Genomic DNA, 25,242 nt, shown 5'->3' with positions numbered 1-25,242 from the left:
GATATTTGCTAAAATTCACAGTGGTAATTTTATTTATTTATTTTTCAGAAACTCGGTCACAAAAACACAATCTATATTTTAAAATTGATGCGACCGATWCTCTCCACAGACTCCTCTGCGTTAAGTTTATCTCGTAATTAACAGACGAGCTCATTAAGTGTTCAGTGCACGTGCAGCTATAATGTTTCTCTTCCACAGTGAAAGCATGTCCGGTATGCCTGTTACGTAACGGATTCTTCCCGTCGTTGTCATTCAACTTTCCGCCCACTTTTCCACTTACAGTAAAGTTCTGACTTTTTYCCCCSCTGCTACTTTATTGGTTCGTCACGTCCTCTAAATGCTGGGCGCCAGTAGAGGGCTGTGAAATAAAACTACATTTTCCTGACAGCTTCAGACTCCAGACTGAGCGGAGAGACGCAGCAGCTTGTGGCGAACTTCACTTTCTATCATGTCCTCAGATATTACAGGCGGTGAGTCCAATGATACTTTAAATCAATACGTTTAATTGGTMATTTGTGTTTTAACAATCTCCAATTCTTTATTTAACTTTCGCTATTATCTAAAATCTTTATTGAAGGCTTGAAGTGTTAGTGTCACAGTCAGTGAATTTAAATATTAAATTAAAAAGAATAACTAAAATGGGAATGGCAAAGCATACTAACGCCATAAAAGTTAGAAGATAATAGGCAGCTCTTTCAAATAGATATCCTTTTTKTATTAATTGTTGATGGTGTTTGTTCTGCCATACTTCTCTATAATGTACTTAGAAATAATGTTTACATACTGCAATGAATCATTCGCAGAAAGGTTWAGTTTGGGATCTTACGTWAAAAAAAAAAAGATAAATATTTCAGTGTCCCTCAGACAGCTGGGATCCTTTTTGCATTAGTGTACAACCAGGCCAAAGACATTTCTTACAGTCTTTGTTTAAGCTTAATTTTGTACTTGGACTATATTTGCACATTGTTCATTTTAAACTAATTTAAACTTTCTACAAATTCAGCTCAGARTCTTATTTCTACTCCTTGTATCCACTGTGTCAGCTTTGCTGCACCCAGTCAGTCTTGGAGTTTCCTTTTCTGCAGAGTCTGGGATTGCGTTCCAACTGCTGTCAAATTTTCCACAGACTTGGAGCTGGAGCTGGGCGACGTGCTGCAGGAGTTCCAGGATGTTGTGGARGAGCTGAAGGCCCCCTCCGAAAGCAAACATCATTCTTACCAGCGCGTCCTGCATGAGGCCAAGAGCCGCATYGAAGACAATGGGGTGGAAGACTCTGACTACAGTAAGTTAAAAAAAATTTAATTGCACTGACGCTAATTGTGCTAACACAATTCCATTGAATTCAGGAAAAGCTATTTGAGAGAATACGCAGAGTGTACCGAGCACGAAAGATATTTCTGTGCAATATTTGCTGTTATATAACAGTCTGTTGTCTCGGGGGGTATCACTTGGCGATCTTTAATAGCCCAAACAACTACGGCTTGACACGTCTAATTTGCATGAAATTATTGGTACAAGAGGAGACATACCCGGCCCTCTTCCAGAAAAGTGGCTGTTTGCCTAATGACAAACTGGAATGAACTCCAATTATGGATAGCGCATCTTCTGTAATCGTTCTTTTCTCCTCTCCATTGTTGCTCATTTGTCGGCGGTTATGAGATGAAAGAGGCGATGTTTTCCTCTGCTCCCATGCGTCGTCATTATTGAAAGTGTGCTGGCCCCGGTAACGTTTGAAAAGGCGCGCTTGCTTTAAAGCGTTCCAGCTGACACATGGGAGTCACTCGCAAACAGGCATTTACCTTCACTTTTGTACATGCTATCATCATTATGTGTAACTCCTGCACTGTCATTGCTACTGATCATTTGCATGGAAATGCCCTTAGTGCTTATTATCTCTTCTCTACTCTTCCGTCCTCCTCTCTCCCTCCCAGGCAGCGGAGCATCTATGGGAAACAGTTTGAATGCGAGCGAGGAGGAGCTYCACCATGCAGGCACGACGCTGGCGCTGAAAGGTACTGCAGGCCTCCTTATCGTCCCATCTCCATTCAGATTCAGCCATTGTTCTCACGGTGATCACTATCACGTTTTGCTTCTGATCGCTGCAACAAGAACAACGCATGCTCCTCACATTAGGCTCCGAGCTGTTTTGTTTTGAAACAACAAAGGCCCCCCCTGCTGTGACTGTGGCTCCTCAGCACCATACTTTGAAACTCTCCTGCAGGGAGTCTGTCTCAGGTGTTTGTGTGTGTGTGTGTGTGTGTGCGCGCGTGGGGGTGTGTGCGTGTGTGTAAATGAACAAGTCCCTGTGTATTCCATTGCATTTACACTCACGTGGTGATGAATCTAAATTGAAAATAAATAAATAAATAAACAATAACACTTACACACACCTGCGACAGACTGGCGACCTGTCCAGGGTGAACCCCGCCTCTCGCCCGGAACGTTAGCTGGAGATAGGCACCAGCACCCCTCCCGACCCCACTGAGGGACAAGGGTGAAAAGAAAATGGATGGATGGATGGATGGATGGACTTACACACACACACGCACACATACACACACACACACACACACACACACAAAGCTGACCAAGAGGGTATAGTTTGCTCATCTTCATGGTTTTATGCACTCTACCTGAGTCCTGAGGGGGTCTATCAAGCTGTTGAGGCTTTGAGACACTGGGAAGTGGCAGTTCATGCATGAACAGTGCCCTGGGCAAACCCCTCCCTCTGCTGGTCCTCACAGAACCAAACAATCACCCTCTCCCACATCAAACCCTGATTTACCTGAATTATACTGGTTTTCAAGAAAATAGATAGATAGATAGATAGATAGATAGATAGATAGATAGATAGATAGATAGATAGATAGATAGATAGATAGATAGATAGATAGATAGATAGATAGGTAAAACTTCATGGTGGCAGCATTATGCCACCATGGGGATGTTTTGTAGTTAAATATGTTGGATTTTCAGCTAAAGATTGTAAAATTTCATGTCAGTCTTACATCATCAAACTCCCCCTTTAGCACCAGCTGCAGTGTCATCTGCCACCATGGTAATATTTACTTATAGTGCACACTTCTAAAGATAAGTCTTGCTAATTTTGCTTCATAGCTTTACCCCCAGGCCTTGCTGCCCTGGGCAAAAGGTCTTAATGGTCCATAAAAAGTAGCATATGCACTCATGACCACATYAAATGGCACAAAATAAGAAGAGGATATATTTGCTTTAGATTCATTTTTCACTTTGGGAGCGTTGGGCCAAAGGAAATGCCGTAAATCTGACACATATTTCCTGACAGAAATGTTCCACTGCTGCCGTTTCCCTCAGTAGTTCCTTGAATTATTATTATTTTTTTCTGTCTTCAGCCAAGCTGGGAGACACAGACGAGCTGGAGAGTTTTATCAACATGCTGGACCAGGAACTTGCGGGTATGTGTTTTACTCAATCTCGTCTCTTTGCTTTTTACGTTCAAACTGAAAAACCAGCAGGCTGCCGTGTGGCTGTGAAGGTGAAGCCACTGACCGGGTTGCATGTTTTGCAACACATTGAAAGAAGGAGAGCTCAGCAGTAGCCCAGCTTGGTTCCCTTCGTCTGTTATCCCTCCCTCCTTCTGTTTATCTCTGAGCACCTTTTATATTTAAATGCCATGTCTGGGGACTGAGGTAGACTATCTGCGTGTGCTTTTGTGTTAATGGCATACTTGACTACATAAGCATCATGATCCTCCTATCAGCTCTAAAGGAATAGTGCATTAGGGGCCCATGAGTGTGTATATTGCCCCTTGCAAGCACACGGGTAACAAAGAACAAAAACATACATCAGCTGCTGCCGATGATCTCGACACAGGAGAAAACGAATGTTGCAAATTAATTGCAACTCCTGCCGTATCTTCACAAGCCTAACCTATTAGTCAGTGAGTATTTGTGGCTGTGCATTGATGTATGCCTGTATGCTACTCTTTTCATAAACCGTGCGTTGTTGTCTCTCTCTCCTCCCTCCCTCTTTCCTCTCTACAGAGATGTGAACAGAGATACGGGAAGGGCGAGGCACCAAAGAAGAAGAAAGTGAGATCCACGCCAGAGCAGATCTGATGGAGAGAACGCTTCTCTCTCTCTCGCCTCTTCAGGGACAGGAGACGGGGGGAAAAAGGTTGCCTTCAGAAATTAAAAGGGCACTCGCTTCAATTTTGAAATGCAAGAGCACCCTCAGACGCCCCCCGGCAATCCTGCGTCCGGCCAGCACCGCCACGTCCCCGCAGCATCAGGTCCAAGATGTGTGACATATTCCCCCAAAATAGACAAAGCTTCCATCTGTCTGACATGAAAAATGCTGCCCAGAGTATAGAGAGAATGTTAAAATTCTCATAAGTGCCATGCCAGTAAAAGGCCTTAAATCTTCATTTCCATTTATTTTTAAAAAGCCMGAGCTTTCTCTGGTTTAAAATTACAGATTGCACTTTAGCTTAAAAGCCTATTTGAAATCCAGTGAGTTCAGATCTGCTGTGCGTCAGGCTATACTTGTGTGTCGACATTTAAAGTGTACAGTTTTTGTGAATATCCTTTTTTTTCTTTTTTTACATATACATTATTGTAACATAAATGTGTTTATAAATAAAGCTACATTTTGATGGAGCTTTTTTTTTGTGTCGTCAGTTTTCCRATTTGAAGCTACGAGCTGAGAAAAATAGACAGTGAAGTTGTCAGTCATTATAACTTCAGTTCTTGCATTTCAGACAAGCAAAATGACGGTTGCTGGTGTCACTACGTTTCCTCCCCCCTCACCTTCATGTTTGCTTTTCTGGTTTCCTGTAACCTTGTTCTGATTGTGCTGCGAGTTTCGCTTCTGCTGTAACTCCGGAAAACCACAAATGTAGCTCAGACAGGCTACATTTGACCCCATGTGAGGAGAGCGTGCATCGTGAGAAACTACGCTCGTTTTCAATAGCTTTCTGTAATTTGATATGAGAACTTTTCCTTTTGTGCTGGTGCACTTACTTGTTTCAAATCACTTAACAAAATATGTCCTACACAGATAGCGTGAATAAATACAAAGAGAAGTTTTCAGAAAGTTTAACTTATTAAGATAAAAAACAAATCTTCATTTTGACACTGCCTAGGACTTTTTGTTTCTTAAAAGTCCTAGGCTTTTAAGAAACAAAAGCCTAGGACTTTTGTTTNATTTGAAGCTACGAGCTGAGAAAAATAGACAGTGAAGTTGTCAGTCATTATAACTTCAGTTCTTGCATTTCAGACAAGCAAAATGACGGTTGCTGGTGTCACTACGTTTCCTCCCCCCTCACCTTCATGTTTGCTTTTCTGGTTTCCTGTAACCTTGTTCTGATTGTGCTGCGAGTTTCGCTTCTGCTGTAACTCCGGAAAACCACAAATGTAGCTCAGACAGGCTACATTTGACCCCATGTGAGGAGAGCGTGCATCGTGAGAAACTACGCTCGTTTTCAATAGCTTTCTGTAATTTGATATGAGAACTTTTCCTTTTGTGCTGGTGCACTTACTTGTTTCAAATCACTTAACAAAATATGTCCTACACATATAGCATGAATAAATACAAAGAGAAGTTTTCAGATAGTTTAACTTATTAAGATAAAAAACAAATCTTCATTTTGACACTGCCTAGGACTTTTTGTTTCTTAAAAGTCCTAGGCTTTTAAGAAACAAAAGCCTAGGACTTTTGTTTCCTAGGCTTTTGAAAACCCACAGTTCTTTGTGGGTTTTCTTGTATATTTGTTGTTTTGTAGATCATCTCAAGCACCTTCCATTAAATAACCTAATATAACCTTATTTTATCATGTACATCCCACCGCCTCTGTGTTTCAAAGTTGGTATGACGTTTTCCTTGAATGCCATTTATGGCTTATTTATCGATGAAAGTTTAGTTTTAGACTCAGCTGTCCAATGAGAAGGAATCTGGAAGTCTTTGTATTCTTTGTGGTAAACTTCAGTCTGACTTCCTATTTTTTTTTTCTTATAGAGCAATGATTTTCTAGTTKCAAGTCCTCAATAAAAGGAATGTTTTTGCAGTCTCTTTCTGAMTGCACAGGCAAGCACTTTCATATCTACAGTAGCCAGTTCCTGCTGGAGGCCCTGTGATGACATTTTAGGGTTTTTAGATACTTGTGTCACCTTGAAGCCAGTTTTCAGAGTGAAACTGCTTGGAYGGCCAGACTGGGGCCTGATGGTAGTTGTTCTGAGTGCCCTCTGAACATGTGCTGCAGCTTCAAATTCTTTGAAAACTTCTTTAAAAATACTTACCAGAATTATAAACCGATGCAATCTTCTTTCTGAAGGCTTCTGATGGCTAAATGTTTAAAGGTTTAAAAAAGGCCAAGCCAATTTGCAAATGCTGTTCTAATGACGAATACGTAATGTGACACATCTGTGCTTCAATTTAGATATTTTAAGTGGCAGTAGATGGTGATGGATCCTAATTTCTTTCTAACCAGAAATTACTCTTTCAATACATTTTTTACTGAAACAATAAAAYAACAAAAAAGGATTTTTCTTAAATTCAGCATTGTTAAAAACCACATAAAATATCCATTTGACAAMATACGCTKGGAGAAAGGGAGCATCTCTGCCCACAGTCACAGCTGAAAGTCTGGCTCGACAAGGAGACTGTGGTTGTGGCTGTGTTTATATTCTGCTGTCATTTCACTTAAGCAYACCGCGGGCACAGAGAGTGACATCTGCGTGCAGGTGTTTCCTGCAGTTGTCAAAGAAACCCAAAGGAGTGCAATGGATGCTGCGGTTGTAAAGTGTGATTTTTCACTCGTTACTTGGAATCTCATAATGTAGGATATCCGCGGAGTATTCCAGCTGTTGRAGGCAAAATTATTTTTAGCCTGTTGAGGGATTGCCACATCTGTTCAGACGATGGCTGAACGAGGAACTAAGTCATTAATTTAAAATATCTGGCAAGATGTCTTGTAATTACACAGAATCTGCTTTTGGGGCTAATAAGAAGGAAGGGATGGGCTTTGTGTTGTTTGGAAATGAAGACAGTCAATGATGAGAAATGACATTAAGGGATATGAATGCTTTTATGAAACACTAAATCCCCACACATCTAAACTGACATGATCTTAAGCACAGCTGGAGACACAGTACAATGGATAGACTGCGTATGTATGCCGACTTTATGACTGAATGTCGGGGTACAAAGGCGTCCCATGTCTTTTTATGTCTTACTAAAGAACATTTGGTTCCCCAGATTCAGTTTTGAAATCCAGTCCTCTGTTTAACCCCACTGACCTGGACGAGCATGGGGCAGATAGCTGCAGTAGAGCAAAAAAAAAAAATAGAAAAAGTAGAGCTTTACGTATGATGTTCCTGTAAAGGCAAAAGAGAAGAATGGGAACAGAAAGACAGCAAAAGGGAAAGTGAGAGTTTTTCCGACAAAAGGGGGCACAGAGGCAGCGTGGAGTAACCTGCCTCTACTTTGTTGTCTGTTCCAGTTATTGTAAAAAGGAGAGTGACTGATTGAGGCCACAGCTGCTCAGGATTGTAACAAAGCTGGCACGATGGAACTTCCCTGACAAAAGAGTAGCACATCCTGTTTTCAGACTGACGCTGAGGAACTGCGACGATGCAGGAAATGTGTCGGCGGAGTACAGGTGAAACAAAAAGACATTTGCCACTTTCCACTTTTCTTCATCTTTAAGATGTAGCTCTGAATGTTGAGGCCTAGCGAAAGTATTCATACCCGTGAACTTTTCAGACTTATTGTGGTACAATCACCAACTCTGTTTGCGTTTACTGGATTTCATGTGGTAGACCAACACGAACACAAGTGTGAAGTAGAAGGAACATGATATTTGGCTCTGATGGTGAGGTTTGTAGTTGCATTCAGCCTCATTTATTAGATTTATTACTGTACAGCCACACGTCTTAAGAAGTCCTCTAAACAGAATATTATGGCAACTTGTGCATAATTTAATCTCTGCATAAACCTACTGGTGACCTGTCCAGGGTCACCAGTCCTTTTATAGTTTCATGTTATAGTTTTTAGTGTAATTATATCTGCACTTCTGCTTTATGTGTTTTATATCTAACTGCATTTAGTGTCATGTTGTAGTAATGTTTTCCATTAAAAGAGTCAGGAAAGCAGGTCAGCTCACAGATACAGTATAAAGAAGAAGAGTGGGGGGGGGGGTTGAACTAAATAAAAATGTACAAACGAATGATTTGGAACAAAGCAAATTCATCTGTTTGAATTGCTCTGTAAAACCCCAGACCCAAAGAAGCATCTGTAAAGATTTGAACATTTATTTTCATATATTCTCTCCATCCAATCTAAATCGGCCCAAAAGCATTACCATTGGAGATACTGCATCCAACATTTTTTTTGTTGTTGCATGTTCATTTGCAGAAATGGTTGAAAATCATTTGCCTCTTTCTATGTTCTTCACAGGTGTGCACCAATCCCACTAAAACATATTGAAGTTGGCTGTTTTTAACACGACAAAATGCGGAAATCCGTACGGCGCACGAACAGCCAGAGTAGCTCTCTGCTTGGTCCAGCTGGGACGCTGCTGCAGCGCTAATCCACTGCCATTTCATCGTACTTGGAAAGTAACAAGCGGCTAATTATGTTGCGTGATTTTTATTAGATTGCTCTTTCATGAGATCAGATGTAATATATCAGTTTGTCTTGGGGGAACACCTCCCCGTTGTTTATCCGCTCATTACTATGAAACGGGTGTTTGATTGACAGTTGCGCCAAAGTGAGAGGTCAGTGTGTCAGCCCGTCATTGTTCAGACGGCAGACAGACTGAGTAATGAATGCTCAGAGTCCTCTAGCTGGTGAATTAAAACGAATTGTTGCTGTGATGAGACGGTAAATGGTCCTGAGAGATGAAGACATAATAAATATTGCACCCTCTATAGCCCCTCACCTATAGGCTCAGATAGCCTGGCAATAAATGTCACACGGACTTTTAGAATCTCCAAATACAATGCGGGTTTATTTTAAGCTAAATAGGAGGATAATGAAGATGTAATTGAGTATGGCAAAAAGGAGACGCTTGTTATTATCAGACAATGAGTAAATGAAGCGGCGATATGGCCTGTGCGGCGAAGCTATCATGGGCGAGATGAGAGCAGCATGCGGAGCACGTAGCCTTCTGTCATCTGCTTGATGAGAGAGTGGAGCAACGCCTCTCCCCCGTGAGTTCCACAACTGGTCCAGGCTAACAACGCACTCCCGAGGAATTAGTTTGCTAAATCGCCCAACACACACACACATACACACACACACCCACGCACACACACACACACGCACACGCACACGCACACACACACGCACGCACGCACGCACGCACGCACGCTGCCAAGACAACCCGACACACACGGAATGAATGGTCGGACTCAGACTAGGTGTTACATAACTGCGTCTGAATCAAGGACTGAGATCACCACTTTGTTATTCCATGCGAGCTCCCGAGAAGAAGAAAGAGCAGGGTGAACTGTTTACTACTGCGCATAACATAGTTACAAGGAAATGTTTGGGCCCTAGCGGGGGAACTATAAAAAGATAAATGAAACCAATGTCAGAATTAGAGGGAGGATATTTTTACAGACAAAAAAAAATGAAACAAGTTTAAGGACCAGTGTTAGTTGCATGTTTTGCAACAATAAAACAAAAGCTGCTACATGGAAAGAACTACTAAATTTAGCCCTTGGTGAAATACGGATGTATCCGACTGGATTCAGGAATGTCGATTTGACAACAACAACTTTGGGTTACGGATTCAGTCCAGCACATTACGTGGAAGCTTTGCTCAATCTACTGACAGAAAATGGCACAACTCTGAGATGACCAGCCACTTTATTCTTACAGTAAAACATGGTGATGGCAGCATGTTGATGAGGGATGTTTTCCTCCAACAGTGAGATTTGAGACTGACACTGTATCCTGGTGTTTWGATTGACAAAGAGTTTAAATCAAGATGTTGCCTGTTTTTACTCATTTTTTGTCAAAGGTTAAATGCTGAAGACWGCTAGCTGGCTTGTGCAAACTACTGAACGGTTAAAACGATACATTTTCCTTAAGTGGAAGCAAACTCACTCTTTAGTGTGCATTAAAAAAATAAATCCAAAACCATCCACTTACTATGCAACATATTTCTCAATAATAATCTAACATATTACTGAGATAAAGTGTCTTAAACTGTAAAAATACAAGTTATTTACATTCTACCATTACACATAGATAGGTATACTGTGTAATAAAGTATAATACAGTTCATACAGTATTCCAGAGCTCTTTCATAGGAGTATCTTTACATCTTTTTCAAGTTTCAGGGCAGAAAATTGTGAAACTACTCACATTTGTAGCGYCTGTCACAGTGTTGATGTGTTTTTGCATGTGACATCCGTGTGCAGGTGTTTCCTGCAGTTGTCAAGGAAACACACAGAAAAGGGCGCTGCGAACGCTTCCCACTTATAGCACAAATTTTCCCTCACGACTCGAATCCAGCCGTGTAATTTTGCTGATGTATTCACTATTATTTTTAACACGCTGAAAAAACAGCCATGCCTTTGTTTAGAATCAGACTAAATGAGGAACAAACTACTTCAGTAATCAATTTGAAATATTTAAAGGCACGATTTTGTAAATTGCACAGGCTGCTGGTTTCGTGCTGAAGGAAAAACAAACAAGCTGTTTGCTCGAGGCCTCCCTTACGGTTCACTCACAGCTGTACTTTGTTTTGTATGCAGAAAGAAGAGAAAAGTCTTGGGAAATGTTCAGATAACCCTCAAACACTGCGAAACCCTTTTAAAGCGATTAATGTTGTTGTAGTTTGTGATAGGACAGCTACTTTTTTGGCCGTGATTTCGCAAAACAATCTCACAGTTTGCCCTTAATCCCTCAGACATCTAACTTTAGTCTCTGAATCTTTCATAAATATATTCCCATGTCAGACAGAGTTATGGCACTAGTATGTAAACAGCAAGGAAGAACAACACTATTACAGACTAAATGTTACACCTTTGCTGTCTTACCGTTAAAACCCCCCAATAATTATAATAACACAGTTGTTAATTTGCTTTCTCTCCGTGGTTTCAAGCTGATTGGGTGAAATATAGGTAATCAGTATCCCGCTCACTTTGTCACAGGGTCAGGATCAGGATCCAACTACCAATCATCTGCTTAAAAAAACTTTGCTGCAGAGAGAGGATTTTTACTCTTTCCCATTTATTTTACTAACTTGGGTTTTTACTTGGCTAGAAGAAGAAGAACAAGAAACCACAAACAGAACAAGAAAAACAGGCAGAATTTATGTCTGTCCTACAAAGCTAACACAAAGCTGTATGAGGCGTTTAACCAACAATTAATTTGTGGCATTACCACATTGAAGAGTGGTTCAATATCAAATTGGATAAATCTGTAAGTTTGATTGGCTGAACTTAAAAGCAGTCAGAGATAACTGAAGTATCCGTAAACAACCTAAAGTTTAAGTAAAGTCTGTAGCGTCAGATTGTAACTATTTAACACAAAAATCAAGCAATGAAGATTATTGTTCGCTTGATAAATCCTTTACGTCCTACATTAACATTTTACACAATATAAAATATTTTAATTTATAGTGAAACTGTCAAATCAAATTCAATATTAGAGGACCATCATCCCACGTAACCCATCAAATTTACTTCTGTTGTTTGTGTTTTCATTTGGGCTAATAACTGCACTACCATAAGATATGATAGAAAAGTGGTCACACAATAATTTCCTTGCATAACTCTAGCAGCATAAAGTAAAAGCAGAATAAAAAAAAAAAGCATACATTTTCCAAGAAGATAAAAATAAAAATCAAGGACCCGTCATGAGCGTCTTGGTATTTGTGGGAGTCGACGCAGTTTGATATATTGTTGGTGTCTGAAAACCTAGTCATTCGAGTCCACACTTCTTTATTCATATGAGCTGCTTTCCATACATTTTTCATCGCAGAGTCGTCCTGAAATGAGTGCTGTGCTTTCACAACAACTTTCTGCAGCTGAATGAAACACTCCCAAACACGGCAAAAGAACAACGGTGAGTAAAAGCATTGCTAAAGAAGAAATGTTTTACTTTGAGGATTTCAGGCATAATAAGCATCGCACCTTTCTAACGGTAAGACACAATGTCCTGAACCAGGATTCTCTTGTAAGACATTTTTAACCTCAGTGGGATTTTTCTGGTGAAATAAAGGTAAAAAGTTGAGTTTTTCACAAACACCTAAATCAACCTTTGAATATTATTTTTCATGGCCAGAAACATCTCTGCCGCTATTATGACTAAGTTTAAGCCTTTGATTTCACCTAGAGAGCTTCTGTAACGATGACAAAACGTAATTTTGCCAATAAAAACAAGCCTTTCTCTCTACTAAAAGTCTCTACACATATCAGTTTCTGTTCAAGAAATGCCCTCAGTGGCCGTCAGCGCAGGAGGAACTACCCGTTTCAGAGGAAGACATTTTTATCGTTTGTTTGGATTTTTTCCTGCTCCGCTTACGTAAATCCAAATCCCAACATATAGTCAAGTAATTTCCTGTTATTTTCTCTGGCCGCTGTCCCATTGTACGCAACAGGAAACCAGCACAATTATTTTCAAAGGAGTTCATTCCCAAGGAATGTGAGTCATCCAGTCTTCTGGACTTTAAATGAGCCATTACATCATTGCCGACTGGGGTATTACTCGACTCCGCTTCGTCCTTCCTCTTTCAGCTCAGTTTACTTGGAAATCATAACTAAAACTGAAGCAAAGAAGAGAAAAATATGCTTATGAACTTCAACATAGCAGTTTAATTTATTTATTTTAAAAATGGGGGGAAAGCATAAGGCTTTATCCCTAATTTATACATCAAATGAAGAAACAGAAAGGCGGGTTAAAGGCTTTGAGACGTGGATATGCGAATGGAAGTGACAGTGAGCATAGTTTTAGCAAATGCCACGAGCTACCCAGAGGGCCAGAGACAGAAAGTGTTGAAAAGAAGCAAGCTGGGAAGCTGTCAGTCACACAGGGGGGTCTCGGGGCATCTTTACAGCTGTGAAAATGCTCGGAGCATGTAAGAATCACGGGAGAGAGGTTGGAAACAGACGTGTCGTCGCCGTGGTTTTCGTGTCCTAATATGTTAAAGCTTTCTTTTCTATATGGATTAATTTATGCATGTCAATCATCTACAACCTTACCATGAAACTGGATTCTTTGTAATGTAATGTGATGTTTGGGCCTGTTTATTTATGTTTTGGATCGCTTGTTTTTATTTTTGCAACACTGAATTCTACTATAACCAAAAAAAGTGTTAAAGGAGAACAGCTGGCTTTCATTTGGTGACCTTATATAAGAACATTTGGGCTACAGGAAAAAAAAATCCAGGTCTGAACATCCCAGTGAAGGTTTTGCTGTGGCCTAGTTAAAGCCCAGACTCAAATAATTGAGATGCTATAGCATGCTGTTCAAAATCCCTCCTGAATTGAAACAATTCTGCACATAATATTAGACCCTGTTCCCCGTCACATGTTACGTTTAGCTTGTTAATGCTGGTTTGGATAGCTTTCTTGAGAATGGAAACATGAAACTGCATTTTATGTTGACTTTAACCATCATTGTCTGATTTGAAAGTTAGCTTAATGATCTGAAAATATGTGCAGCCAATACATCCAGTCTTCTAAAGAGAAGGAATGGCTTAGATATTAAAAACGTTTTGCGTTTTTATTAGGCCAACTGTCTGTTATAAACCGAGCCGTATCTGGCTCTGGGAAAGAGAATGTACCATAAATATATCACGCAACTTAAAATGTTTAAAATTAGCTAAGCAGGGTTAACATTTAGATCTTCACTGGAAAAACGTTGGTTTATTGCCTCTGAGGGTAAAAGAGGCTTAACTTCAAAGGCCGTTTTCCATTCTTTATGAGAAAAAAAGTACTTTTTTTTTTTTTTTTAAACGAAGCTCCGATATTTAAGTTAAATCCTTGACATATTTGATGTGAAAGATGTGTGAAATGATTGGTAGCTTGGATTAGCACACCAGATCACATTGGTGTCACTGAAAGTATTTGTAATGCAATCTCAAAGATAAAAAAAAACAACAAAAAAACTTTTTTTTTTGACATCCTCTCCAGTCTCTATTGGAGCCGCCTGCGCTACCAGGTTCTGACACTAAAGGTCGGCTGACGCAACCGATGCAACGGCAACACACATCTGAGAGAGGCATTAGTGGACTGCCATCTGATGGTGAACTCCAGCTGATGCAACTGAAAGATGGAGCGACTTTGCAAAAAAAAAAAATAACAAAAAAAACAACCCACAGTCAGACCACGTAACGCTGTGAACGAAAAACGGAATTTGATCCTGGAGATTTTGACTATGAAGTGTCTTTTCCCCATCCTGCTCCCAGAATTGGAACAGACGGTAAGAGAAATCGGCCATCAAGCTGCATTTCATGCTGCCCGCATATTCCAACGCGCGACACTGGAGATAAAACACGTTTTGTTGCCTGCTGTCTTTACCTCCTTAACGCATCGGCAGCATGCAGGCTTTAGTCTCGGCAGCCTCAGTGGAATCTTGAGGCCATCTATCTTATAGAGGGCAGATCATTATGTAGTCGACAAGCAGCTTTAGGCCCAGGGCAGGTGGGAATGCTTGTATGAGATGGACTATGGTGACTACTCCTGTTTATTGGACTTCTGTAAAAGCCAAACTGGCCTCTTTTTACTGCTCAACTGCACAATACATTTGGTCCTTTTTCCATTTTTGCAATGCCGCCTCAGTTTGTTGCACGCAAAGCTGCATTTAAACAACCAAGTCGTGAAAGGTTTTTTGCTTTACTTTTATGAAGTAACTATATTTTATCTGTTTAAAGACCACGAGGAAATACAAAGATTTAACCCTTCCGGCAAATTCTAATGTACTCCAGTGTCCAAAAACCTGCAAAAAAGCTAAATCTTTTAGAGAGCCTCTCGGTGATAGGACAGATGTGACCCATTAAAAAATATATCACCAATTCCACGTCACTGGTGTCTTTTTTTAAAAGTCAGTTTAATCGCAATAGGATTTCATTGCATTTGGCCTTAAGAAAAGTAGTTTCAGGTAGTAAAAAAAAACAACAAAAAAAAAACAGAATTTCCATTTAAATGTGGGAAATTGTTGATGCAATAAAAACAATAGTGCACAGAAAATTACACTAGCCCCTACATTTGAAATATTTCATTTCAAACACTCTGAAACCAACATTTCACTGAATATCATCTAGAAACACTTTCAGGAAAGCAGGCGTTTAGGCCTAGCTCTGGAAAAAGGGGTACGCACTTACTCACTTACATTCATTCAAGCATCTACAGCAGATTGTTTCATGAGGATAGTGGTGAGAATTTGCACTAAATAATAGGACTGCACRAAAAACATACAGAACTCTGCCGCGTGGATCACTATGGCCTTCTCGTGACGAAAGCTCACTTATGACAGGGCGGAGTTCAAAAGCCGGCATTGGYGATGGCACAGGGTGCATTAGTGAACGCAGAACGAGAAGCTTGCACATCTGTGGAGGCACAATTAATCCTAAATGATATATTCAGGTTTTAGAGCAGCATATGCTGCCATCCAGATTAAGTGTTTTTCAGGGGAGACCTTATTTGTTTCAGCAGGACAAGGAAAAATGAAGGYGTGTTTGTTTTTGCAACAGCCCTGAAAGAATCCAGATGCTAAACTCGTTGACCTGAAGGTTATGTTTTATTTCCTCCAGATGTATGCAGATTGCAGCGACGTCCAGAAATGTTTGGTAAAATGCTTGCATTTGAATAAAAAATGGAATATGCTATTACCCTCACACAAGTATTAATACGTTTTGAACCATTTCATATTTTGTCACTTTATAACCTCAATGAGTTTTGTGAGGATGCTTTTACGGTTGACCAACAGAAAGTCCAGCTTCGTCCAGCACGATGCTGCCATCACCATATTCTCGCCATTCCTTTGGCGTTTTCTGCCAAAGGTCTGGAGGAATTACAGGCCTAAAATTGATTTAAGATGTTCATTAGAAGTCAAAATGTACACTTGTGTTAGATGTGACTGAGTAATATGAATAAAAACAAGAAATCAGCTCCAGTCTGTCTCAAGATTCACAGCTCTTTGGTCACCAGTCCTGTGATTTCCTATCTGACAGGATAACAAACAATGTGTGTCCTGTCTTTGTGTTTTCAATTCTTGCTGCACAACTCATGTTTTACTTTTCTATAAGTGCATTAGATTAGAGCAATGCCTAAATGAGGTCTACCTATAGCTCCAAAGTTCAAATTAGTGCTATTTCTCACTGGGCAGGGAACTACACTTAAAACGAACAAGCTATCGTTTAGTGACTTGCTTTTTAATGATGGCTGTTTATTAACCTCTTTGTCCACAGAGACATGTTAACTCAAGATAATGAAACCAAATTAGCGAGAAGTTTGCATTTAGGGAACTAAGAAAGTTTAAATTAAAGGCAGATGCTCCTGTTTGCCTGAGACAGAAAACGAAGGCGAATGAGACACAAAAGGAAAGCAATGGAGGCAAGGGGGAGAAAAGGTGACAGGAAATATACTTAACAACACGTTCTCTGCAGTGAAAAATAAAATTCTCGATAACTTCACACATACACGCAGCAAGAAAACCCACAGCCACACCTGCAGCTCTTCTCCCAGCGGGTGCCGCCGTGTAATTTGGCACATCCATTTCCTGGAATGCGTTTGTCTTCGCCGCTGTCGGGGCAGTCACAAACCCCGTCGGGGTTTCCCGAGCTCGTGAATGATGATGTCACTTCGTGGACGCACAACTCAATGAACTGCAAACAGATCTTGACTGCTCTGAAATGAGTCCTGCTCGTTTTCCTCCTGTCGGTGGGTCGTGTCACCTGACGTTTGGGCTGATTTAGCTCAACGTCCCGGTGTCGTGAAAGGACGAGTCGGACCTCGTCTCGTCTCGCTGGAGTTTTCGTAGCGTTTCTCCCCCCCACACCCCCCAGTGGTTTTGTGTAATTATGTGGCTCTTCGTAGGGAAATGTATCCAAAACGTTGCCCCAGATGCCATCGTGTGAACCCCTGCCAGCACTCTGTTACATGTGCCCTGCTTTAAAGCTAGATTGGAAATATCATGGCAACCTTCCATGATATGTTTTTTTTTTATTTTTATTTGAAAGTTCTCTCTAACATTTACTGCCCAATTTTAACCGCATTCACAGTTTTGTTTCACATTTTATTTTAACTTACTCTCAAAAATCAATAATTTCATTGAGATTTCACATGATATGCTATGCTAGCAGAAAGTTAATAGTAAGGGAACCGAAAACAGAATTTTCAAAATTGTTTCAGAATCAGAATCTACAAAATGTGGCATATGTTTGCACTTGGTCCAAAATAAAATGGGATATGAACGCAAAAAAAAAAGCAATTTGCTCTATTAGCCACGTAGGATACACAGTAAACAAGAGCAGAAGCTTTTTGCACATACAGCTCTGGAAAAAAGACATTTAAGATGTTCAGTTTCTCTGATTTTACTTTTTGTGTTTGAATAAAATTAATATTGTTCTTTTATTCTATGAGCTGCTGACAGCATGTCTCCAAAATTCCAAGCAAAAGCTTGGTATTTATTTGGAGAAAACGAGAAATAGTCAAAATAACAAAAAAAGATGCAGTGCTTTCAGACCTCAAAAAACGCAAAGAAAACAAGTTCATATTCATTTAGAAACAACAATACTAATGTTTTAACACAGGAAGAGTTCAGAATTCAATATTTGGTGGAATAACCATCTGGTTTTCAGTGCACTGGGCTCTTATTTTTTTTTCTAGAGCTGTAACATGGTACTTAACACTGGTAAGCTCTGCTGGTGCTTTTTTCCCATTGGGACAGAGGCGCTGCTCAAATTTAGTGGAAAACAGGACCATGCTCCTAAACAGAAAGTCAGAGCAACATTGTTAAGATCAAAGCATATTAACATGTTCAATCTAATTTATAATTGGTCACAGCAATTCAGGGGCAAAGTGGTATGAACATTTTGCAAGGTGATGCCTGTGTGTGCTCAAATCAGTGGAAGTCAACCTACTCCCACATCTAAAGAGTCCACTTTATTTCACATTCTGTGTCGTAAAATGTTCATTCATAAAAATGAGAGCGGAAATAAAAGCTGACAGGAGGCACGATGCACGGTACCCWGACTGTAAAGATTTCTGGAGCTTTCACCCAGAGTTAGTCAGTCTCATCAGCAGATTGTCTGCACCTATCACATAATCAATCAGTAATGGCTGGGATTATAAACGGCAGCTTGTTAGCGACTCATAAATCCTTGAAGCACGGTCCTAAAAAGCAGCATATATTTGGAGCTTTGTTTATGGCCACCTTTTTCATGAAACACCAGTTAAAGGCTAAAGTTAATAAAACCTGAAATGTACTGAAGTGTTTGATGGAACTGTAGAAACAGGTGTTGTAATGAGTTTCTTTCCTGGATCATTTTATCAAAAAAAAAAAGAAGAAGAAAGAAAACGAAATGAAAAACTGATCCATCATAATATTTCCAAAAAATAATCTAAAGATATAAACTGTGAGTTGAAAAAAGATTCTTGCATCTTTAATTTATGGTGCCTGTAATATATTTTAAGCACTGAGACCATAAATATAAGAATAAAAACAGGCAGTTAGTCTACAAATGTAGGGTGACCTACAATGTCCTCTACAGGTTTTGGCAATGATATGACCTATTTAAAAGGTGAATATATTTTCTGATGGAAGCAAGCATAGAGTCACACTAATCCATTTACAGTGGCCAAATGTTCAAGATGCTCTTGCCGTCTTCTTTTCTTTTGCTCTTTTTCTTATCAACTTATTTGTTTTTTACACGTGAATTTCTGGGTTGGGTATCTTGACAGCTAGGTGAACGCTGCCAAGTTGGCACGTGCGACTAAATCATTCGCAATAAATGTATACTGCTCAAAAAAAATAAAGGGAACACTTCAGTGTTCACTTAAATGTTAAAGTGTTCCCTTTATTTTTTTGAGCAGTGTATATGTGCTGCATTTCAATAAAACACAACGTTGCTGAAAGCTGAGGTATTGAAAAGTCTTTATTTTATTTAAACTGTTTGGGTTTAAATCTATGGCAGGATTGTTGTAATTAGATTGCTTGTATACTTCATGGAGATTTTCGTAAATGATCCTGTACATAAAAGTAGGTTTTCTCGCTTTGTACGTCGGCGCAAAAATCCGGAAGTGAACTTCATATAAGGCAAAATGAGCAAAACTGCGATGAGTCGTATCAATATCCAAACGATTTTCCTCAAATAGACCCCCCCCCCCGCTTTTCTTTCTTCCTCTCTGCTACCGGCAACATCACTGATGAGCTGACCAGACTGCACTTCTCGCTCTGCTGCGTTCCCAATCATTAAATACCAAGGGGAGCCGTAATGGCCTACTTCATAAATATGTTGAGTTCCACGGTACCAAAACTCCAAAGTTGATCTAGCATCACTAGTTGGGTAGCATTAGCGCACTTCGTAGAGAACCTAGGCTGCACGGCGACACCAAATGAAAATTGTCAGTTTTGTTCGTAGAATCAATAACTCCAGTTTTCTCCTCGAGATTAACATATAATAGGATGCCGTGTGAGCGCATCAAGGCAATCTTTTCACAATCTCCCACTGCTGCAGCACTACTTTGCGTGAATTACAGTAAAAATCTGGAGTCATGCACACAGATAGGGCCCAAGCTGTTAGCCTGTGTTTTTAGTTGCCAAGGCTTCAGCAAGAGAAAGGGAGAGAGTGGGAGAAGGAGCAGCAGAGAGGAAGAAGGGAGGCAAAAAGGAAGGCCTTTCAGGGGTCGGGGGGTTCACAGTTTGCCAGAAGGATCGCTCCTTAACTCATTAAAAATGGGAAATAAGTCACAAAAAGAAAGGAAGTATGATCAAGAAAGGAAAAAGTTTAGTGAAACTTTATATTCTTCATTTTTTTACAGTTTAATTTGGCACATGGCACAATCAGCATGTATGCATCTGGTATACATAAATAAATATTAAATATTTTATACATACATATACATATAGAGCTCTTACAAAGACACCTTGAATGGTTTTGGGCTTGGTATGTTTCAAATGGCAACAACTTTACACGGGAGTTCTTTACGCCAGGCCGTATCCGTCTGAACTGTCATTTTAGTGGTTTCGTAAACGGGGGGGTGATATCTCCATAGAAGCCCTATACATATATGTATGTATGCCCATATTTATATATATATTCAAAGAAATACAAGTGTGCACTGATGCAGGTTTAGTCAGTGCAAACAGGCCTCTGTCTGCCGTTGAAGAGGAACTCTTACAAAGTCGATGGAATCATGTCTGTTAGTTCAGTTGATTCTTTAGCGATTTTTTTTTCTCTCTTAGACATAAAATAATATATTTATTTTGTATTCATTAAGCAAAAAATTAGACATATAGAACTTTTAAAACAACAAAAGTGCTATGTTGCGAAGACAGACACCCAGAGATGCAGCAGAAAACTCTACTGGTGTTGAACCAAAATCAGCAACGTGAGAAAGTACTCGTTTCCTACACTTCCCAGAAGCCCCTGCTCCCTCCCCACACCTACAGTAAGATGCAAAACAAACAGAACAGTAAAATAAAACTGGTGCACGAACACACACTCTGTCTCTCTCTCTCTCTCACACATACTTACACACACGTATACAAACAACTCACACACACACGCACACACCCACCCTAAGAACTCTTGCATTTGCAAGTTACAACATTGTTTCTCTTTCTTTATCACAACCTCATGATCACTCTTACACGCTGCAAATACAAAATCATTTTCACATGCATTTCAAACACACACCACACACAGCAGCATTTGCACGTGCACCACCTTGTGACCATAAAATTAGATAGCTCAACAAATAAAATTGGCTGTAAAAGATGCACTTTTTTCTTCTTCTTTAAAACAATCACAGTAACGTAGTATTCATCTCTGCCTTCTCATGTCTTGGCAAGAAACAGTCTCACACAAGTCATTTCTAGTTTAAAAAAAAAAAGGATAACACTGTCTGTGTGGCTGTTGTGTTGGTATGCACCAGAGAAGTAAACAAAACATAACCACAACAACAACAATGGAAAAAAAAAAARAAAAAAAAAAAAAAAAAAGAGTCGCCCAAAATGGGTTTTAAAATCTCTACATCTGCATATCCTCTAGATTCCCATCCTGGATTCAGAGTCTCTCATCTCTGAGTCTTATCTTGCTTTTGTAACACAACTCCGCGCTGAATTGTCTCAGGGAGGAGAAATAATGACAGAAAAGAAAGAGCTCAGTAAGGCATTGAAACGTAAAAAGAAAACAAAGAAGCAATTAAAAATATTCGCAAATATTGATGCGGAGGCCGTCATTCTAGATGTCTCCCGCAGGAGGAAGGGATGGGGAAATGAAAAGCACTTCTCTTTGATTTTTTTTTGTGTTTTTGTTCTTCTGAATTCAAGAAAAAATGTGTTGATATCTCCTCAGTCTGCTTAAAAAGGCTTTTAAAATGATTAATTTTAGAAAAAAAAAAMMAAAAMMAAMMAAAAAAAAAAACACTGCAGAAAGACCACCTCCTCCTCTTCCTGGAGAAGGAAAGCAGTTTGATTTTGGCAGCTCTGCACAACTTGACATCCACAGAGAGCTCTCGGCTGCTCTCGTCATAGTAAAAGTCTAGTTAAATCTCTGCACGTTTTAATCCCACTCCTGCCCTTCCCCGCCCCCACGCAGCCCTTCCCCTGCCTGTGATATTTATAAAACACAATCCTCTCCTCAGTTCGTTCATCCTCCTGCTCCTCCTCCGCCAACCCACCACCACTTCCTTCTCTCCCGCCTGCGCTGGCCGCCCCCCGCCTTGCCTCCTCCTTAAAGCTATACGCGGGTGGTAGAGTGGGAGTGCGGCAGGCCGGTGGAGTTGAAGCCAGTTGTGAAGGTGTTGTACGGATGGAGGTTGGGCATGCCCACCAGGGAGTTGGGAATCATGGTGATGGTGTTGGGCGTCATGAGCGGGATGTCGTCTGGGGAGCGGCGCAGCGTGAGCGTGTAGTCGGGCAATGAGGCCAGGCGCAGCGCCCCTTCGTTGCTGTTCCCCGCCTCGCACTCGTGGTGCGTCTGGTTCATCTGCAAGGACATGATCTCCTCCTCGGGCGCGTGGTGACCGATGTCGTTGGCGGTGGTCTGGCGCTGCGGGCTGGGCTGCCCGTGGCCGGAGTCCTGCCGCCGCTTGTCCTTGCGGTAATAGAGGGCCGCGAAAGCCAGGACGTTGAGGAACAGCAGCGAGGCTCCCACCGCGATGGTGACGCTGAGCTCTGTGGAATAGTCCCTCGGGTTGTCGACCACAAGAGGCCCCGTCTCCTCGTCTTCGCTCCAAGAATCCTTATCCTCGCTGTTGTAGGCGGGTGACATGGGGGGGCGCTTGGTATTGAAGGGCCAGTTCTTCCCGTTGGGCCTTTTGGTGGAAACGCTTTTCGGCGTGGTCTCCGGCGGTGGCACTTTGGTGGTGGTAGAGGTGTAGTGGAACAGTTCATGGAGGTTGTAGAGATGGGGCACTAAGTGTTTCCAGAAGGCCACTTTGGTGGCCCGGTAGTGGTCACGCACGCGCGGCTTCAGGCCGATGTGCAGATAGAGCTGGTCCTGGGGATTGTACTTGGACCAGGCCACCTCTTCGAAGCGGTTGGCCTTGGTGTGGATGAACTTGGTGTCTTGGGGAACTGGTTTGTTGGGGTCCCTGGAGACAAGAAAGAGATGAAGCACACAGAAAAATGAGATTCTGACAGTGGATTTAATTAGTAATGATATTCAGGGCTAGAGGGACAAAATGCAAATAATCATTCTTAAAACGTATCACTGTGAGTCAGAGCCTATATTTTGACAAGTCTGCCATAATTGTGGCAACAAGTGGAGAACTTTCTAAACTAAAGAGCGAAACCCCGCTTTTTAACCAAATGCAGTTAAACTCTCGTCCAGGTGTCTTTGCTGTAGGAGGAACTGACACCAATATCATTTCCAAACCTTCTCCTCTCCCTTTCCTTTCAGCTACCTCTTTGCAGACCTATTAAGGCTGCATGTCTCATCTCCCATCTCTTTTTCCTCCCAGATGTTGATCTTATTTCAATTCTGCGGCAGCCCAGCCTCTAAAAGCAGGCCAGAGGCTTTTAAAAGTAAATGCATATGAATAAGTCAGCAGGCTTTAGGGCGCGCGTCAGGAGGCATTTTGTTGTGGATAATCCAATGCTGGTGGAGCCTCTCTGCTAATTGCTCACGGAAGGCATTGCAGTGTATACTGGCATCCAGTGCACTGATGTAAGGTAGACCATATTAATCAAGACACTAAAGGGAAGTGTGCAGTCATTCTTGCGTGCGTGTGTGTGTGAGTGTGTTTTAGCATGCATGTGTTTGTGCGTGGATGTGTGTGTGTAGTTCTAGAGGAGGATGCAGTACTTCATTTGATCCACAGGGTTCACTGTTCCGCCTCTCACTTTTCAACATGTTGCGTCAAACAGCAAACTACTTCAATTACAGTGAAGCTATTGATTTATCGAATGAATTAACATATAGCAAACTCCAACAATCACACAGCTCTTTGTTGGCGTACAATGTCAGGATTGGGACCTCGGCAGTACTGTATATTGCTTTTGCTGTGGATTAAATTGCTTTCCGTGGAGGAGCGTGAATCATAACTGAATGGCCTTGAAAAACACAATACCCGGCTGCTTGAGGAATGAAAAGCAAGAATCTGCCCCCCCTTTTTTTTTTTTTTTTGAATGTTATGAAATATTCCATAGTGGGTTGGAGTGCAACGTTGATGGTAACCAAAGTCAAAATTTAGTTAGGGATTTTGGGATATGGTTACTTTTTTCCTTTTTTTAAAAATGTTTTATTTGGATCAGATTGGAAAAACCTCCAAACACAGCTAAGAGAATTAAAAGACAAGCCCGACGAATTCACCCTCCGTCCTCTCCTCCTCCTGTTTGTTTCTCTGCTGTCAATTTTTATTTTTCAGGTCAGTGCTTCTGGGAGAGGGAGAGAGAGAGGGAGGCAAAGCAAATTGAGATGGCTGGAGCTGGATTCCTGGACCTGGGCTGGTGTCAGCAGAGCAGCCCGTAAATAACCTCTTTTATTAGGACCGTAATGATCCCCAATGAATATTGACAGCCAGACTATGATGACTTTGTAGCTGAATATCAGTAATTAAGTTTCAAAGGAGCGTGCGGTGGAGGTAAGGTCATATTGATCTCCCTAAGCGCAACATGCCAGGGAACAGGATGTCAATGGAGCAGCTTGAGATGAGGTTGTCTGCAGCCTGAGCGCTTCATGAATTCTTACATCAGCGTCGCTTCCCTCCCCCTCCTTCTCGCACACAAATACGACAGCGGTAATGGAGGTCAGAGCTGCCGCCATTGATGGGATTTTCTGTACTTTCCATAACATGGCAAACCCGTTTTCGCCCAGAGAGTTAAATTAGCTGATTTGTTAAATAAAATATGAAAATTTCTTGCAAAAGGTACTTGGAGAGATTTCGCAACACAATCATTGAATGCGGGCAGCGAGCGTGTAGTGGTGCAGTGGAGTTAAAAAAGCTCTCTGGTGGCTGGCTGACTGGTTCACTGCAAGTGAAGATGAATAATTTAGGCAACACAAAGAAATCAATGTGGCATCTTTAGTTAATTTGATTTGCCGCATTAGAGAACAACTGGCTGCCTTATCTAATTACACACACATATGCTTGGGTAATTGTTGCAATGTCAATAGTAAACAGGGTACATTCCTTTAAATGCTTTCTCCAATTGCTGCTCAATGTGGGGGGTTTGAGGTCCTATCTGAATTTTGGGGTTTACGACTGACTGCTTTGAGACCTCTGCGGTTACCCGGCTCCGTCTGTATGTGGGCTTACAGCGATGAAGTCAGATTTGTTTGAATTTGAATATTAGTTCTGAACTTCCTTAATAAACAGAGAGAGAAAAAAAGAGATGATTATATACAAAAACCCCTCAACAGAATTCATAGTTTCCACATTTTGTCACTTTATAGCAATAAATGTATGTTTTTATTTTTATTATTTTTGATAGACCAACACATAGTCATGAATAAATGTAATTTGCAAGTAAATGATACATGATTTAGAATTTTTAACAAATAAAAATCAAAGTGTGGATTGCATTTACATTGAACTCTCTTTATTCTGACACCTCTAATCACCTCTAACCACAACGCAG

The 25,242-nt window shown here is 40.9% G+C and overlaps 2 protein-coding genes across 2 annotated transcripts; one reads left to right on the top strand and one right to left on the bottom strand.

The window, feature by feature from the left end:
* Nucleotides 1–230: 230 nt before the first annotated feature.
* LOC103471163 (regulator of cell cycle RGCC) lies at nt 231–4,644 on the top strand. Its single transcript, XM_008419992.2, has 5 exons — nt 231–470; nt 1,127–1,282; nt 1,932–2,012; nt 3,372–3,434; nt 4,023–4,644. The coding sequence occupies exons 1-5, from the start codon at nt 449–451 to the stop codon at nt 4,028–4,030; spliced, it is 330 nt and encodes a 109-aa protein (XP_008418214.1). The 5' UTR covers nt 231–448; the 3' UTR covers nt 4,031–4,644.
* Nucleotides 4,645–21,578: 16,934 nt separating this feature from the next.
* On the bottom strand, nt 21,579–22,804 carry LOC103471185 (neuroligin-3-like). The gene has a single exon (XM_008420030.2). The coding sequence runs from the start codon at nt 22,430–22,432 to the stop codon at nt 21,899–21,901; it is 534 nt and encodes a 177-aa protein (XP_008418252.2). The 5' UTR covers nt 22,433–22,804; the 3' UTR covers nt 21,579–21,898.
* Between the last annotated feature and the right edge of the window lie 2,438 nt (nt 22,805–25,242).

This window comes from Poecilia reticulata, linkage group LG10, assembly GCF_000633615.1.
Source record: "Poecilia reticulata strain Guanapo linkage group LG10, Guppy_female_1.0+MT, whole genome shotgun sequence".
Lineage (NCBI taxonomy): Eukaryota > Metazoa > Chordata > Actinopteri > Cyprinodontiformes > Poeciliidae > Poecilia > Poecilia reticulata.
Note: the sequence above shows the minus strand (reverse complement) of the source record. Positions and strands in the feature narration are given on the sequence as shown.